This window comes from Heloderma suspectum, chromosome 16, assembly GCF_057233095.1.
Source record: "Heloderma suspectum isolate Gila_16-S chromosome 16, 16-S_ref, whole genome shotgun sequence".
Classification (NCBI taxonomy): Eukaryota; Metazoa; Chordata; class Lepidosauria; order Squamata; family Helodermatidae; genus Heloderma; species Heloderma suspectum.
Window position 1 is genome coordinate 16,271,638 of NC_139473.1, and position 16,447 is coordinate 16,288,084.

Below are 16,447 nucleotides of genomic sequence, written 5' to 3' on the forward strand. Positions count from 1 at the left end.
GACCTCTGAACTTAAGGACTAGGGAGAGTCCCTCCCCTTTTCCCCTGGATCCTCTAGGCGCAGCCGTTGTTTGCGCGCCAACCGGGCACTCCGCCTCCTTTCCGCGCCCTCCATCTGGCGCCACTCTCTGCGTCGGCGTCGCGCGTCCACCAAGTTTGCTATCCGCTCTCTGTTACTCCCTGGACTGCTATCTAAGCTAGGAATGTTGGTGGGAGGAGTCTCCGTCAGCTGTTGGCCCTGGGAAAGAGGAGCGCGCTCGCCTCCCAGAAGCGACTGCTCTTCCTCAGAATCAGAACTACTCTGGGATTCTATGGGCTCAGTGTCCACCCTGACATTGACAAGCTGGGATGAGTTGAAAAATCTGCTACGATACCTTGAGTTAACCGCAGATTTAAAAAAAAAAAAAATCCCTTGGTTGGAAGATATGAACATACATAGCTGCTTTATGCAGACTTGGGCCATGTGTCCATCCAGCCCGGTACTGCCTGCTTTTACTGGCAGTAGCTCTTGAGCCAAGAGAGGACTCTCCCATCACCTGCTACCTTTTTTACTTGGAGATGCTAAGGGTTTGAAGTTGGAAGCTTCTGCATACAAAGCAGGTGTTCTGCCACTAAGCTGTGGGCCCTCACCCAAGATACAGTCTCTGGAAACCCCACACAATTCTTAAAGCAGAAGGCAAGATGGCATCCTAACAGCAGTATTTCTCAGTCTGGTACTTCAAAGCAAAAACAATAACTTCGGACTTAAAATAGCATATTAAATAAGAATGTGATTTTCTTTTTTTTAGCTAATGCTCTTCATGCCACCAACAATCTTCAGATCATTCCTGACTTCAGCCTGAAAGACTCCAGAGACCAAACAGTACTGGGATTAGCATTGTGGACAGGTAAAAGTTGGAAGATGAATCGTGTGGAATGTACAAGCGTATTGTGGAGGCCACTCCAATTAAGAAAGCCTAATTAAAAATTAAGGACACAGTCCAGCCAAAGTTAAATGTGTTTAAATCCCACTGATTTCAAAAGGAAAGATTAAGGCATGGTCCTGTGCATGTTTGGACAGAAAAGGTCTTATAACTCCCAGCGTTCCTCACCCAGCCATGCTGGGAGTTGTAGGACTTTTTCTGCCTAAACGTGCAAAGGATTGTGCACTTAAGTGTGTGCTTGACTTGCCCGCTGAAATGAATGGGGCTTAAATTAAACTGGGTCATTTTAGCAGTTTCCATCCCATCTGTTTGTAGTGAGTATTGAAAAAGGAGAATGTCGGAGCCTTTTAAAAATCGTTTAAAAGTGAGTCGCTAATTGGTCCAGCCCCTTATACTGTGCAGCCTACCCACTCCACTTGTGCATCATCACTGGGCTTTCCTTCAGACGCCAAGTTCTACTTGCATGCAAGTTGAGCAAGGACTGGTGGTGGCTGTGGAACTTCTCATAGTTCATTGATCTTCTTCTAAACAAAACATTGACATGTCAAAACTAAGCAAACTAACAGAATTCCAATTGCAAGATAAAAAAACTACATTTCGCTGAAAGACATACGTATAACGAGACAACATGCGAACCATTTTATCTGGTGTACCTGTACCTAAACAGGTTTTGTGTCTAAAACCACTGGGAGTAAAGTTCATACTCCAGTTCACCTACTAATCCCTGGAAATGTTTCTTCTTTCTGGGTTCACACAACACGATAACCAAACCCACACTCAAAGGTTGAATGTGGGTTGTTGTTGAACCGTGGATTGTTGTTGAAAGTAGGTTGTCATGTTGTCTGAACCCAGCTGAGCTAACAAACCATGGTTTGTTAACCACGAACAACCCAGAGTTCACAACCCAACAACAATCCATGGGCTCTCTTCATGGGTTGTTTGTGGTTAACAAACCATGGGTTGTTCATGGTTAACAAGCCCACGTTTCTGCAACAACCCACAGTTCAACAACAACCCACGCTCAACCCATATTCAACCCTTGAGTGTGGGTTATGTTGTGTGAACCCAGTCAATATCTTGACCGTAAAAAAGGATGCAACCAAACTCTTATGAAGTTGTCCTCTAGCTGTGTCAGCATGGTGCCAGGGAATCTAAGCCCCAGGTCCTCCGGCAGCAATAAAAGATTATGTGTATAGCAGCCTTCTCCAACTGGGCTGGGGGTGTGTGATGGGAGTTGTAGTCCAAAACATCTGGAGGGACCCAGGTTAGGGAAGGATGGTGTAAAGTATCACACTGTGAAGTGGTTTATTTATTTTTCAATCCCTTCTATCCTGTTTTTCTATCTAAAAGATAATGAAAATGACGAACAAGATGACAAAATGAAAGACATCCCCGAACTATAAAAGGGGGGTGGGCTGAGGAAGCCATCTATCCTGCTATGAATGTCTTGGAGGAAGCGGTGGGATAAAAATATTATCAGTCTACGCAGTGCCGTTTTTCTCACTCGTAGGCATGCACACAATCGCAGCTCAGCTGCTTGGATCTGGGGCTTCTATCAATGACACAATGTCAGATGGGCAAACGCTGCTGCACATGGCGATACAGAGGCAGGACAGCAAAAGTGCACTCTTCCTCCTGGAACATCAAGCTGATATTAGTGTCAGGTAAGAAGGAGACCCTGCTTATACCTTTGGATTTGTGGGAGAATGTAGCACAGAGGCAGGCCCAGGACCACCATCAGGCATACGTGGGCAGGTGCTAGAGCCCAGGCATCCTGGGGGGACCCTGCACTGGGCTCCGTTTTGAGGGGAGAGGGCGAAATCTGGTGCTCTGGTGCAACTGTGATTGTTTAGATTCTGTCATCAGCACAACATCCCAGACACTTCCCATGTTTTGGAGAAATACTATTCTGCCCAGTAACTACCAGCTCTTGCTTCTGGGGCGCCTCTGTTCTTAACACCTGTGTAGAACAGGGGAGGTTTGGGGCAGCTTGTCATGCAAGGAGATAAAAAGTTGCAGTTCTCAAAGCAATCCTCTTCTGTACAACTGAATATTGTGACTATTTGGATAGCTTCACCTGCAAAACTCCCCTCTTTTGCACAGCTAACAAACATAAAGAAACGCTGCCCTCCTTTGCAGCAGCTGCCCTTCTTTCTGGGATGGGCCCATAGCTTAGTAGCTATGAAGCACCTGCCTTGTATGTGGAAGGCCCCAGGTTCAATCCCTGGCAACACCACTTGGAAGGACCTCCGGTGGCAGGGGGTAGAGGCTGGTGGTTCCAGTGTCACTGGGGTGTTGAATCTGTTCCGGGGTTCAGTTAGAACCTGTCAGAACTCTAAAGGAGCTCTCCAAGGTGTGGAAGCAATGGGAGTTACCGCCCATTGACTGCCAGATGTGGATCGTCCTTCCCCCTTCACAATCAACACCACAAGGAGACAAAGCTTCAGGCTGTCAGGCTAGGAACTGGCCTCTTTACAAATGCAGATTCCAGGAAAACTCTCAGACTGCCTCGGGCACTAAACCACTAATCTGGGATCCCTTATTAGAGGAGACGAACCACACAAGAAGTTGGCAAGTTGACAACAGGTTGGGCATGCACCACTCACGGCCAAGCTAGCTTCGCAGTGATACCCCTCCCTTAGGGCAGGTCGCTGCTACATTGGCTTCCAAGAGCGGCTATCCTGGCGGAGCGTCTGAGCCCCGCCCCTAACTTTTCCCACTTAGCTTTGCGACGTGCCCTAGCATCTCTCAAGTCATGCCCTTCCTCCTCCTCCTCGGAAACTTTGAGTTCTTACGGTGGAGGGAGGGGGCAGGGACTCAGCCTGGCCCATCTGTTTGTCAGGGTTGTCTGAGGAATCTCTCCCAACGTCTTGGGGCACTAAGGAAGGTCCTTCCCCTGGCCTCTGATCTAGCCGCTCCAACTCTGATTCAGAGTCGGAGCTGTCAGACATCTCAGTGCACTGGGACTCATCCCTGACACTGACATCGGAGCTGCCAGCCTCCACTGGTAGGAAAGTCTTTCACCTCCTGCATGAGATCATGGAGATCTGTTGCCAGCCAGAATAGACAAATCTGGTAGGTAGACCAATGATCAGATTTGGTGTAGTGCAGCTTCATATGTTTTTATCTTTAAAGAGAAACTCATAGAAAATAGCAGTGGTAATGCTGCCACGGCCCACTTGTGTCCCAACCTGCTTTTTATTTTATGTTATGGTTGACTTGTATGCCATTTTTCAGCCCAAAGGGACTAGTGAAAGAAGGAAGAAGTATGACATGCTCTGTGACAGCCTTCCCCAACCTGGTGACCTCCACATGTTTTGGATTTCGACTCCTACCAGCCCTAGCCAACATAGCTAATGGTCAAGAATACTGGGAGTCGTTCCCTCCAGATGTTCTGGGCTACCAAGTTGGGGGAAGGCTAATCTCTGACCTCAAAGTGAGGGACTCCGCAGCAAGGTGCTGTGCGGTCGTTGTACTAATCAGTTTCTAACTGGAAATGATGCATTAGCTGTGGGTGTCTGCCTGTGTATAGCACAATGCACTTGTTGTAGGACTCAGGATGGCGAGACGGCCCTGCAGCTGGCCATCAAAAACCAGCTTCCACTTGTGGTTGATGCCATCTGCACTAGGGGAGCAGACATGTCTGTGCCAGATGACAAAGGGAATCCCCCACTCTGGCTTGCTCTTGAAAATAACCTGGAAGATATTGCTTCGACTCTGGTAAGAGCTGCCCCTTTCCTGTGTCAGTTTTTCTGTCTTTCATCAAATACATCAAACCAATGACTTTTATAAATCACTTTGCAATCTTCCAACAAATCTGCTTGGAGCTATTTTAGTTAAAAACAACAACATGCAGAATAAAGTTTTTAAGCAGTACATGCAGAGCATAGAGATAATGAAACTTGGAGATGCTGCAGACGAAGACTTGATTGTGGCAGGAGAAACCCAGGGAGAAATTCAAGATAAAACTAAGTTGCAAACTTGGTTATGGCTGCTATTAAACTGCAGTGCCACAGCTTGGTTCCACCCTTTCCTTAATGTATGACATTGCATCACCGTGTTGTGAGTTCTTCTGCCCCCACTCTGCTTCTTTGACTGTAGGGTCAAGGAAATTGCAGCAAGGTATGTCATGCTTTGAGTATCCCTAGATGTTAGGGGTGAGAAGGGGAGAATGAGACATGGGGCTGTTGTTTTCCAATATCAGTGATGGTAGCTTTGGAATAGCTGCCACTTCTAGCTGAGCTTTATAGCTTCTCTTCCAGAGAGAGGATTTAAAATCGAGCTGTGTATTACTAAAGTGTCCATGGTGAGCTCGGCTCGTTGCATTATGCTGTCTTTCTCCTTCTCACCCCTCCTGATGTGTTCGGTATTTTGTTTCTGTGTTGTCATATTGTAAGTCTGGAGTGAAGAAACATATTTTTAAAAGTGTAGAACCTTCAAAATGACAGAGACAAACTTCCTAAAGCCAGAGGGAAAGATTCAAAGCAGAGAAATCACGTTAGAGCCCCAACACAACATCAGCACAGACTAGCCAGTGATGATGTCAGTAGCAGATATTACTACCTGTAGTATCTTAGTAGCAAATATTACCACCTGTAGTATCTTAGTAGCAAATATTACCACCTGTAGTATCTTAGTAGCAAATATTACTACCTGTAGTATCTTAATAGCAAGAGTGAAGGAATGAAATCTTACGGATAGAACAGCCCACATACTTAACAAAGGGAAGCCGTGTTGTTCAGAAGACCGGTCTTTGTGTTTCTCTGTGTGAAAAATAAACATCCAAACATCCAGCAGACACTGAGTAGTACAGTGGTACTTCTTTCTGTGTCTCTCTCTTCTCTGTCTGCAGGTAAGACATGGTTGCGATGCAACATGCTGGGGTCCAGGACCCAGTGGCTGTTTGCAGACCCTGTTGCACAGAGCCATTGACGAGAACAACGAACAGATCTCCTGCTTCCTTGTCCGCAGGTGAGGAACAAGAGAATTTGAGCCTTGTATGAACAATTAACGCTGTTTTTGCCCACAGGTTGATATTTTCTGGGCTATGGGAAACGTGGCTTCCCTTCCCCATTAACTGATCTCTTTATTGGCAAGCCACTGAGCTGATTCAGATGTCACAGTGCCCAATTCCTGGATGAGCTGCTTTTAATTTCGTCATTTCTGCTTTTAATCCACAAGCCGGGAATGCCAGGTTCCTGGGTTGTTTTGTGACATCCGAACCTGGAAACTCTAGGTTCTTCATGGGTGAACCAGCCCAGAGTTAACCCCACAACAAACCATGGGCAATTGTTAGGTTAACTCTGGGTGGGTTAACCCATGAACATCCCAAAGTTTCTGGGTTTGAACAGCACCAAATGGTTGATTAAAAGCAGAAACAACAGGCATCTGGCTCAGCTCTAAGGCTCATTCCCACAATTCCTGGGTTAAACAACTCAGGAATTGCCACCGTGACGTCCACACCTGGTCAAAGACTGTGGACCTTTTAAGTGAAACATTCCTTTTTTCCTTGAAAGAGGGGCTATCGCTCAGTGGTAGAACACATGTTTTGCATGCAGTCGGTCCGAGGTTCAACCCCTGCTATTTCCAGGTAGTTCACCCAATATTGAGCTAGGTGGGCGACTGGTCTCATGCAGTAAGGCAGCTTCCATTGTCTCTTGCTCTGTGTTCTCAGAGCTTTACATCGTTGCAATTGACTCTCGCGTTGCTGCTTTCTTCCCAGTGGCTGCAATGTCAACAGCCCGAGGCAGCCGGGCGCCAATGGTGAGGGCGATGAGGAAGCCCACGATGGACAGACACCATTGCACTTGGCAGCTTGTTGGGGCCTTGAAGAAACAGTGCAGTGCCTTCTGGAGTTTGGCGCCAATGTCAATGCACAGGTACGTGAAGAAACGCGTCATACGCCTTGCCGTGTGCTGGCAGCCCTCTTCTTCCCTCACTGTCACGCTGCTGCCTGTGCCTGTAGCATAGGGAGCTCTCCTCTTCAAACTATTCCCTGCAGGCCGCTGCTATAAAGACTTACTCTGACCTCTTCCATGCTTTCTGTGAGCATGTTAATCCCTTTATGTGTGCCCATCCTTCCTTGCTTCTCAAGCCTTGCCCTCGCTTAGATGGTAAGCTGGTTTGCATTGCTTCGGTGTTCTGTGCAGCACAGATTGGCTCATTTGCTCCAGTCACCTGGAGCTCTGTACACCATTTTGCAATGTGTTTATTTTATGTGACTGGTAGGGGTTTGGATTGTGCCTGTCGAACTGGAGCATGAGGAAGAATTTAGTGGGTGGATAGTCCTGCGTTGTAGGGAGCAGAGTTGGGCTAGAAGGACTTGTGTTCTGACCCCACGGAAGTGGTATCAATCCCTGTTGCCATGCAAATCTTTACATAACAGCTGTATCAGTTTGCGTTTAAAATGTTGTTGCCCAATGGATGTGTTTCAGCAGCAAAGCCAGGAAGGGAGAATGGGAGCCCTGATGTAATTGTGTGTTTACAGTTGCCATACCCCAGCCCTGCACAGATATAGTCTTGGCATATTTTTTAAGCTTTCACTCTGTAATCATGAGGGCTAGAAATGCTGTACTTTGACATTTGGCCACAGTGGGCAGATACAGTCCTACTGAGTTTCTAGATATATGTCATGAGGCCACCTATTGCTGCTGCTCCTTTTATATAGAACTCCTTTAGAGTTAACTACAAACTCTACAGACCCCACTTGCTGTTAATTTTACTGACACATAACTCCTTGCCCAAAGTCACACAAGGAAGGTGGGGCGTAGGCTGGTCTCAAACCCAGGACTCCTTGCGTAGTCAGGTGCTCTATTTGCGGTCTGCTGCCCTATCCTTTCTCGATATCCCCAGAGGATCTGGTCATTCAAAGGCTGATCCTGCACATGTCGCGTGCTTATTTTGTGCCGTTAACTAGTTTAACTCGAACATTTGTAGGATGCAGAAGGAAGAACGCCCATCCACGTTGCCATCATCAACCAGCACAGCATCATTATCCAGCTGATGATCACGCATCCTGAGATCCAGCTCAACATACGGGACCGGCAAGGCATGACCCCATTTGCCTGCGCCATGACGAACAAGAACAACAAGGCGGCAGAGGCGATCCTGAAGCGGGAGCCAGGAGCTGCTGAGCAGGTACAGGGAGACCAAAGGGTGCTTCTGCATGCTCTCGTGTGGCTGAGGCATTGTGGGCCCCCATCGGGTATCGTGATAGTCTGGCACAGCAGGAGGACATCTGTTATCGAGAGAAACAGCTCTCACAAAAACAGTCCTTAACCTGGAGGAGTCTTCAGGTTGCTCTCTGGCCATTAACCTGGAGTTGTCCCCGCTGGCTTCTGCATGTTGGAGAGCAGAGTCTGTTGACCACCATTGTAAGAAACCATGGCTTTTACTACTTATTCAAATTGGGCCACTGTGAGAAGTTGGTATTTTGCAGGGTGTGTAAAACGATGCCTTGGTTTGCCTGCGTATGTGTTTAAGGCAAACTGGGCGCCCTCCAGATGACTTGGACCACAACTCCCATGAGCCTCAGCCAGCTTGGCTAATAGTTGTCACAGAGGATAAGGTCATCGATAGACCTGATGGCAATATGCCACCTCTGGTATCAGAGGCAGTGAGCTGGGGGACATGGGCGGGAGGGTGCTGTTGCGCTCATGTCCTGCTTGTGTGAGCTTCCCTCCTTCTGTTTTCCCCTTGTTTATGTCTACCCTTTCTGTTTAGTCTAGTTTATTTTCTCATGAAATTTTATTCTATTTTGAAATACGATTAGCAAAATGAAGGCAACAAAAAGAAGAAGAACGTACATGATAATAAATCAGAATCACTAAAGAAACGAAGGAACTCACTAATTATAAATCTTAGTCTATAACAGATATATTTATGGAACGTCTACAGTAAAACAACCTATATCTAATGAAAATAAAAATGCAAGTTCTACAACATAGAAAAGGAGTGTGCTTAAGTGTAAGTCATGTTGTGTATTTGTGCGTATCAGTCAGAAAAAAATACAGGCAACTGTTCTTTGTTGGAACTTTATCAAAAGTTTGAAGTGCCTCAACATAGGAAATGAATGTTTTTCCCGTTTCGCACTTAACGTAACAATTGTATCACGCAAGCACAGGATTTTAGTTGTCTTATGCACAATACAGCACCCTCAGAATCTCCTACTACTTTAGATTCTTAAAGGCCCTGGTGTAGTGGACTTAAACAGAAGAGACTTGGGTTCGAATCTCTGTTCACCCATGAAGTTTACTAGGTGGCCCTGAGCCAGTCACACACACACACACACACGCAGTCTCAACTATTTCAACATTTGTGCGCTAAGAATAAAGTAGAGTTGCTCTGTGCATCCTGCCCTGAGCTCCATGGAAAGGGCAAGCCAGAAATGTGAGAAATCCAACAGAGAGAAGCAAAGAAACATCTTCCCAATAGCTAGTGACATTTCAGTGCTTCATTTCATCCCGCACATATGGTGATGTGTATTATTCCCGTTGCCCATGTTTCCTCTGCAAGTCATTCTGTGTGTGTATGCATGTGCATGCAGATACGTTTAATCAACAGTCGCATGGCTGGACCAAGTTCTTGCATCTTGACGGATCACGCCACAGAAGGTGTCAGTAAAGCTCCTTGGTATTTGGTAGTTGACTGGAGTTTGCATTAAGAATATGGGCTCTGGATTGCAAGGCACAACCTTTCACAACCTGGTCAGTCCTGCTGTGGAATATTAATTTTTATTTTGGTTTGCTTTTTAAAAACACATTTCTTTGGCCCCTGGTTCAGGTGGACAACAAAGGCCGGAATTTCCTCCACGTGGCTGTTCAGAATTCTGATATTGAGAGCGTCCTCTTCTTGATCAGTGTCCAGGCAAATGTAAATTCCAGGGTCCAGGATGCCTCAAAGCTAACGCCGTTACATCTCGCGGTCCAGGCTGGCTCTGAAATCATCGTGCGCAATCTGGTACGTATTGCAGAAGCGGCACTTAGAGTTCACAAAGTCCTGTAGTGGGCATGGCGAGGGATGAATGGGAGAAAAGGCTTTTTCCGCAAGGTGTCTTTTGGAGGAAGGGTGAGTTTCATCCATATCCACCATTGTCTAACTTTATCAGCTGATGCAGATCAGAGACCACAAGGGAGACTTTCTGTAGCACCTCGAACAGCGCTTTTGTGTTGGAGCCGGTTCACACATTTAGATTGCAAGTGAGCCAGTCGTGTACATGAGTCGTGGTCTCGAGCACCTGGCTCTTTCTTGGGTGGCCTCTCTTAATCTTGCCTTGCTTTACAGCAGGGATGGGGAACCGTGGGCCAGAGGTTCCCTCTCTGCTAGGAATCCCCCGGTACCTCTGATTGGGGAGCCCCCTTTGCACACCACTCGAAGGGGAGAGGAATCCCTGCCGTTATCTCCAATCCCTGATCAGAGATAACAAAGGGGGTTGCGCATTGTGCACTATCCCAAGCAGGTGAGCTGGAGGGAGCCACTCAGCATGCCAGTTCAGTCCGTATCTCTGTGCAGAGAGAGGCAAGGAGTTCCATGCCTCTCCGCACAGAGAAAGGCCACGTGGTCGCTGGGGAGTGGCTGGGACTGGGCTTCAGGGGCAGGTCCCCACCCCCGAGGTCACCTGGCCCATTGGATAAGCCCGGGGAGGCAGTTCAGCCCCTGGGCCCAAAAAGGTTCCCCACCCCTGCTTTACAGGGTGGTGACAAAGGTTATTGACAGACGCGGAGCATACCGATGGCTTGGTGCTTTTCTGAAGCGTTGCTCCTAGGTCTCAATTCCTGAATGTGGGGGGTGGGAGGCCCTTCATAAAATCAACCAGCACTGCCCTTTGACCCCTATTTGAGCCAGGTTCAGGCATCAAGACAGGCCGCCCTGAAACAAACAAGGGTGGCAACCCACCGTGGCTTGTTGCGCCAGCAAACCAGGTCACTGAGAGGTTCTCCTCTTTCCTTGTGTCCTCCTCCTCCTCTGTACAGCTGCTTGCAGGCGCCAAAGTCAACGACCTGAACAAGCACCGCCAGACAGCCCTCCATCTCGCCGCCCAGCAGGACCTGCCCACAATCTGCTCGGTTCTCCTAGAGAACGGGGTCGACTTCGCAGCAGTGGACGAAAACGGGAACAATGGTAAATCTCTTCGATTCCCAAGGCTTTGGTGCTTTTGCTTCCCCCTTAGGCTGGTTCCTTGCAAGAGAGCCTGGCAAAAATAATGGCTGCAAGCTTGCTCCCCTCCCTTTCTCACAGTGGTAGGTAGCACGTCTCGGTGTGCTTGTGGTCCCTTTTCTGGGCTCTCTGAGGCTAGGAGAGGCATTCGGGATGGCCCTGCAGTGCTTTTCCCAGCCAGGGTTTGCTCAGTGATGGCCAGACGCATGAAGCACCAAGCCTCAGGCAGTGCCTGAGAGAAGGTGCTCTTTGGCCCCCGCTGGGCAAGGAGGGCAGCTTAGTCACATCTCCGTAAGGCTCGGTGGTAAAAAGAAGCTCGCTTGATCTCGCTGTCCTTCTCGGAGTACCTGCAGATCATTGGCCAAACCAGATGTGTGTTTGTTTGCTAAATATGCGCTTGCCACTTTGGTTCTAAAGCATGGAAGGGGCGGGGGTCTAAATGGAGCGCATGGGGGGAAGGGAGCAAAACCCACCCCTCCCCATACTCTACCACTTGATGACCCCCACCCAGCTAACTAAAGCTATCAGAGCTGGGGGGGGGGGCAGGGGGGGTAGAGAGAAGCAGCAGAGCATGGGCAGGGGAGGCTGCCATTTTCACTTCTGTCTCCTGGCATGTTCCATTTAGTGAAGAAAAGTAGACACCCCACCACCACCGTGCTATTTGTATTAATAATGGATCAAGTAACTCAGATGTACTAAGCACTGCGCACAGAAAGGGAAAAGGGCACGGGGAGAAGCGAGGAGAGGAAATCAAACACCAGTTCTTAAAGTGACAGAGTAGTTCTTATAAATGGCCACCTTGAATGGGAGAGAAGGCACCAAGCGGCAGCCGGTCTCACAGCCGAGCTGAAGGACTGGGCCCCCTTGTCTCACCCCTGCCTTTGCTGCAGCCAGGTGTGATCTCTGTGTAATTGCTCATGCTGCACTTACACAGGAGTGCAGAAAGGCTGTGGGGTTTGGCATTGACTTCAGAACTCAGTTTCCTAAGAATCTCAGCTTTTCTTTTTTGAAGCAAGTTTCCAGTCCTTAAGGTTGTGGAGGGATGCTTGCCAAATGAGCGGGCTATGCCTGCTGAAATCTCAGAAGACGGAAAAGTTTCTACCCAATAGAGCTCTTTGCCTCTCCCCACGAAGAGCGCAAATAGGGTAAATATATGAAGTAGCACACAATGCAGAATAAATTATGCAACATAAGAAGAATTGTGCAACTTCATAAATGTTGCCATTTGAATTACCTTGGCATTGTGGTCCTGACATTATTGTGCGTACACAGCTCTGTCTCTAGTCCACGTTTGGAAGGAATTCTTTAATATATAAAACTTGAATGCAGCCTTTGAATTTAAGTGAAACAGGGAAATACAGGTCTGTACTGAGTTTCTGGTTTGAATCCTGCATCCAGTCTCTTCTCTCTGAATTCAGCCCTTCACCTGGCGGTCATGCAAGGTCGTCTGACCAACATCCGTGTCCTCCTGACAGAGTGCACCGTGGATGCAGAAGCATTTAACGTCAGGTAAATGTAACAGTCTCCCTTGCCCGGAGAATGAGCTCTACGCATCTCTCCACTAGTATACCTTCAGTTGGCGCTGGTTGTCCAGGAGCGGATTCCTCTTCCCGCTTGCTAGGCAAATACCTTTCAGGTCTAATCCAGCCTGCTTCAAAACTACAGAGCTGAACTTGTGCTGAACTTCTCTTTTGTGGTAGCAGCCGGCTGCAACATTTGTTTATCTGACCCTGGCTTTTCAAACCCTTCTGGAGATTCTGGCTCACGCTGCAATCCTCACATGAAAGTAGCCATGTGTGTAAGCTTGGCCTTGTTGAGAGTTGTGAAGGCTCCCCTGGAGGAAAGGCAGAAAGAGCTGCTTAAGGCAGATAAGAGAGGCAACTCTGTGACCCTCCCTCCCACTTTCTCTGCCTTAAGAATTTTCCAAGAGTCAGAACCTGGCTTGTACTTGCCATGTGAAAAGTAGCTACGTGTAACATTTAGCCAGGATCTGAAATTCTTTGAGGCAGCATGTAAAGGTTGCGTGGTGCTTATGCTTTCCATGCAGAAGGCTCCAGGTTCAGGCTGTGGCACCATCGGTTAAAAGGATCCCTGGTCCCAGTTGCTGGCAAAGACTTCTGCTTCAAACCCCAGAGAGGTGCTGCTGCTGCTGCACATAAAAAGTAGAATGCCAGGGAGAAGGGTTTGAGCCTCCTTGACAATGCTGGTTTTCTATCCTGTGAGCCTCTGCAGCAGCCTGAAGTGCTAACAGCCCTGACCCCAGAACTAGGCCTGAAGCATGTCTGGCTTCCAGATTGCCCCCGTGGATGGTCCAAGAGACCATCCCAACAAAGTATGAGTGACAATGGTGCAGTGGCTGCAATACTGGCAGAACATTCCATTCTCTCTGCTGCTCTTGTTTCGTGCAAGATCTAAGTCCTGGTCCAAATCTCAGAAGGGGCTATTCGGCATAACAGCATGCATGGGTTGCAAAGAGGTGCCTTCTAAGAGGTGCCTTTTGAAGCAAAGAGATGCCTTCTAAACACCATGACAATGGGTTGTCATGGTATTTAGAAGGCACCTTTTTGCTTCAAAACTGCTCATAGAAGTTTGCGTAAGAGGTAACCCTGAACTGGAAAGTAGAGGACTTCTTGCATTGCTAGTAGCGTTTGCTCTGTGTTTCACGTGCTCTTGTGTCTCGTTGTCAGAGGCCAGTCCCCAATGCACATCCTGGGGCAATATGGGAAAGACAACGCAGCAGCCATCTTTGACCTCTTCCTGGAATGCATGCCAGAGTACCCTCTTGACAAACCGGATGCTGAAGGAAACACAGGTAGAGTCTTTGGCTAACTGTTTCCAAACAGTGTAGGACACTACTATTTGCTTGCTGAGAACAGAGGAAAGTGGCCAGTAATGGAGTCATAAATGTTCAAGTTGCAGCCTCTTAAAAAAAAAAGGAGACTAAAATTGCACAAGGCAAGAGAACAGCATTTAAAGAGCCCTGTTCACAAGAGAGACTGAAAATGCCCTCCGGAGTGTAATGGGGGTTGGATTTTTCTCATTCATTCATTCATTCTCTATACCACCCAATAGCCGAAGCTCTCTGGGCGGTTCACAAGTCTTGAATGTTAAGAAGAGCCTGATAATGTTCTCCTCTTACTCTGAATGTCAGTCTCCAAAATTGTTGGTGTTCATTGTGAATGAGCTCCAGAATGTACGTTACCCTGTTTGTGTGAATTGAAACTGCCACTAGCCACGTTCACACACCACTTTAAGCGAGAATCCTGGTTTATTAAACTACAGTGTGAATGGGCTGCATGCTGGTACACCCAGCCCATTTGGTCCTCCTACTTACCTAGCATTGTTTACCTAGTAAACAAACCTAGCATTGATAGCTTAGCATGTCATCTGAACCTAGGATTGTGATTTATTGTGCCCAAACAAGGCAGGATTCATCATCCTTGGTTTAAAGCTGACTTATGATCCTTGGGTGCAATAAACCATAATTCAGGGTTCAGAAGGCCATGCTAAGCTATCCACGCCTGGTTGGTTTACCCACTCACGTGAGCAGGAGTGAACAAACTGCATGCACGAACACACGTCTCATTCGCATTGTAGTTTAATAAGCCAGGGCTCCTGGTTTAAAGTGATGTGCGAATGTGGCCAGTTTGTTAGTGTCTTCCTCGTCCCACAAGCAACTGGTGTGAGCCAGCAGTCTTGGAGAGGGGGAAGAGACGGGGATGGTAGGAGTGTTCTCTCCCCGCCTCCAAATGTTTGCTCCTTGCTTCCTCATCTTAAGAGCCAGCGTGGTATAGCGGTTAATGTGTTGGGCTTAAACCAGGGAGAGGTGGCTGAACTCAGCCACAAAACCTTACTGAGTGACCATGGGCTTGGGAGAATGTCTTCTTCCACGCTGACCTGCATGTACACGAAGATCTTCTTAAGAGTTCCTCCTCCCCCTGAAGCGAGGCAGGTGGTTAGACGGAAAAGGGCCTTCTTGGTTGTAGCCCTTGCCTGCGGAACCCTCTCCAGAGAGGCCCGCCCGGCACCTACACTAATGACATTCTGGTGCCAGGCACAGTCCTTTATTTTCTCTGGCTTCTAACCTCTGTATCACCTGGCTGCGATAGCTCTTATCACTGCCTCTTCCTGTGTGATGCTGGTGTTCTAAACCATCCTGAAAAGCTTGAATTGAAGGATGGGATAGAAATGTCTTAATAAATCAAATGGGCCAGACAGACCCTGTCTGACAGCCTAACCTAACCTACCTCTCCAGGTTGTTGTGAGGATAGGAGAACTGTGTATACCATTCCAGACTCTTTGGAAGAATGGTAGGAGGACCAAAACATAATCTGGGCATGACCATAGATAACTGGGTGCTTGAGGCTGGGAAAGGCAATAGTTGTTGTCGCCTGTCTGCGCTCACAGGAGCCGGGTCGTCGCCCATTTTTTGCGTGGGGAGGGGGAATGGGCTGCTTGCTTGGGAGTGATGTTTTTTCTGTACGTGGCGAGTCTCGATATTTTGGGCGGAAGCATAAATCGGTGCAGCAGTGTGCGAAGGCAGGAAAACTCTCAGCCGTGACAGTCCCTCTCTCTGTCTCCAGGGAACGATCCTGGAGATGGTTTTGCGGAAGGGGGGAATATTGGATCGCCATGCCCTACTCCAGCCTTCCCCAACATGGTGCCCTCCAGGTGTGTTGAACTATGGCTCCCACCATCCCCAGCCAGCTGGGGATCATGGGAGTTGTCGCCCCCATACATCTGGAGGGTGCCAGGTTGGCAAAAGCTGCCCTACTCCGTGGTGCCCGTTCCCTGCCCTGATGACTCGCAGTTCCTGCCAAACTAGTCAGACGGCAACCAAATTCCCATCACCCAAAGCGACATTTTCCAGTGTAAGGAAATGGCCTGTCAACATGCTGTGGAATTTTGTTTCCCTTGGTGGAGTTCTGATGCTGGCAGTGGTGGTTCAATTGATTTTTGGTGTATGCTGTCCACGGTTGAGGGACCCAAAGGCAGCGGCAGTACCTTCTCCTCCTCCTCTTCCCCCCGCCTCCAGTGCTTCTCTTGGCCTACATGAAGGGAAACGCCAACTTGTGCCGGGCCATCGTGAGAGCCGGAGCTCGCCTGGGAGTCAACAACCACCAAGGGGTCAACATCTTCAACTATCAAGTCGCTACCAAACAGCTTCTGTTCAGGCTTCTGGGTAAGTGCGCTTGAGCCCCACCTCTCCTGAGAGGAGTGCCTAGGACCCTCCCTCGGGAAGCCACCCCAGACGTAGGGTGGTAAGGAAGGACCTTTAGACAAGGCTTGGTGGAGGGAGATGGGGGGACTCTGTAGTGTCCTTATACCTCCCCCCACATCGGTGGGAAAGGCAGTTTGGGAAAAGCTATT

General features: G+C 48.3%; 1 protein-coding gene across 1 annotated transcript in view; it reads left to right on the forward strand.

The window, feature by feature from the left end:
• Nucleotides 1–16,447, forward strand: part of ANKFY1 (ankyrin repeat and FYVE domain containing 1) — a 75,399-nt gene that overhangs the window by 50,586 nt on the left and 8,366 nt on the right. The window contains exons 13-23 of the mRNA XM_084822774.1: nt 788–886; nt 2,433–2,586; nt 4,474–4,642; nt 5,775–5,893; nt 6,645–6,801; nt 7,859–8,059; nt 9,704–9,880; nt 10,894–11,041; nt 12,496–12,586; nt 13,765–13,889; nt 16,113–16,259. Coding sequence (XP_084678900.1) covers nt 788–886; nt 2,433–2,586; nt 4,474–4,642; nt 5,775–5,893; nt 6,645–6,801; nt 7,859–8,059; nt 9,704–9,880; nt 10,894–11,041; nt 12,496–12,586; nt 13,765–13,889; nt 16,113–16,259 — 1,587 coding nt within the window. The remainder of the gene's footprint in view (nt 1–787; nt 887–2,432; nt 2,587–4,473; nt 4,643–5,774; nt 5,894–6,644; nt 6,802–7,858; nt 8,060–9,703; nt 9,881–10,893; nt 11,042–12,495; nt 12,587–13,764; nt 13,890–16,112; nt 16,260–16,447) is intronic.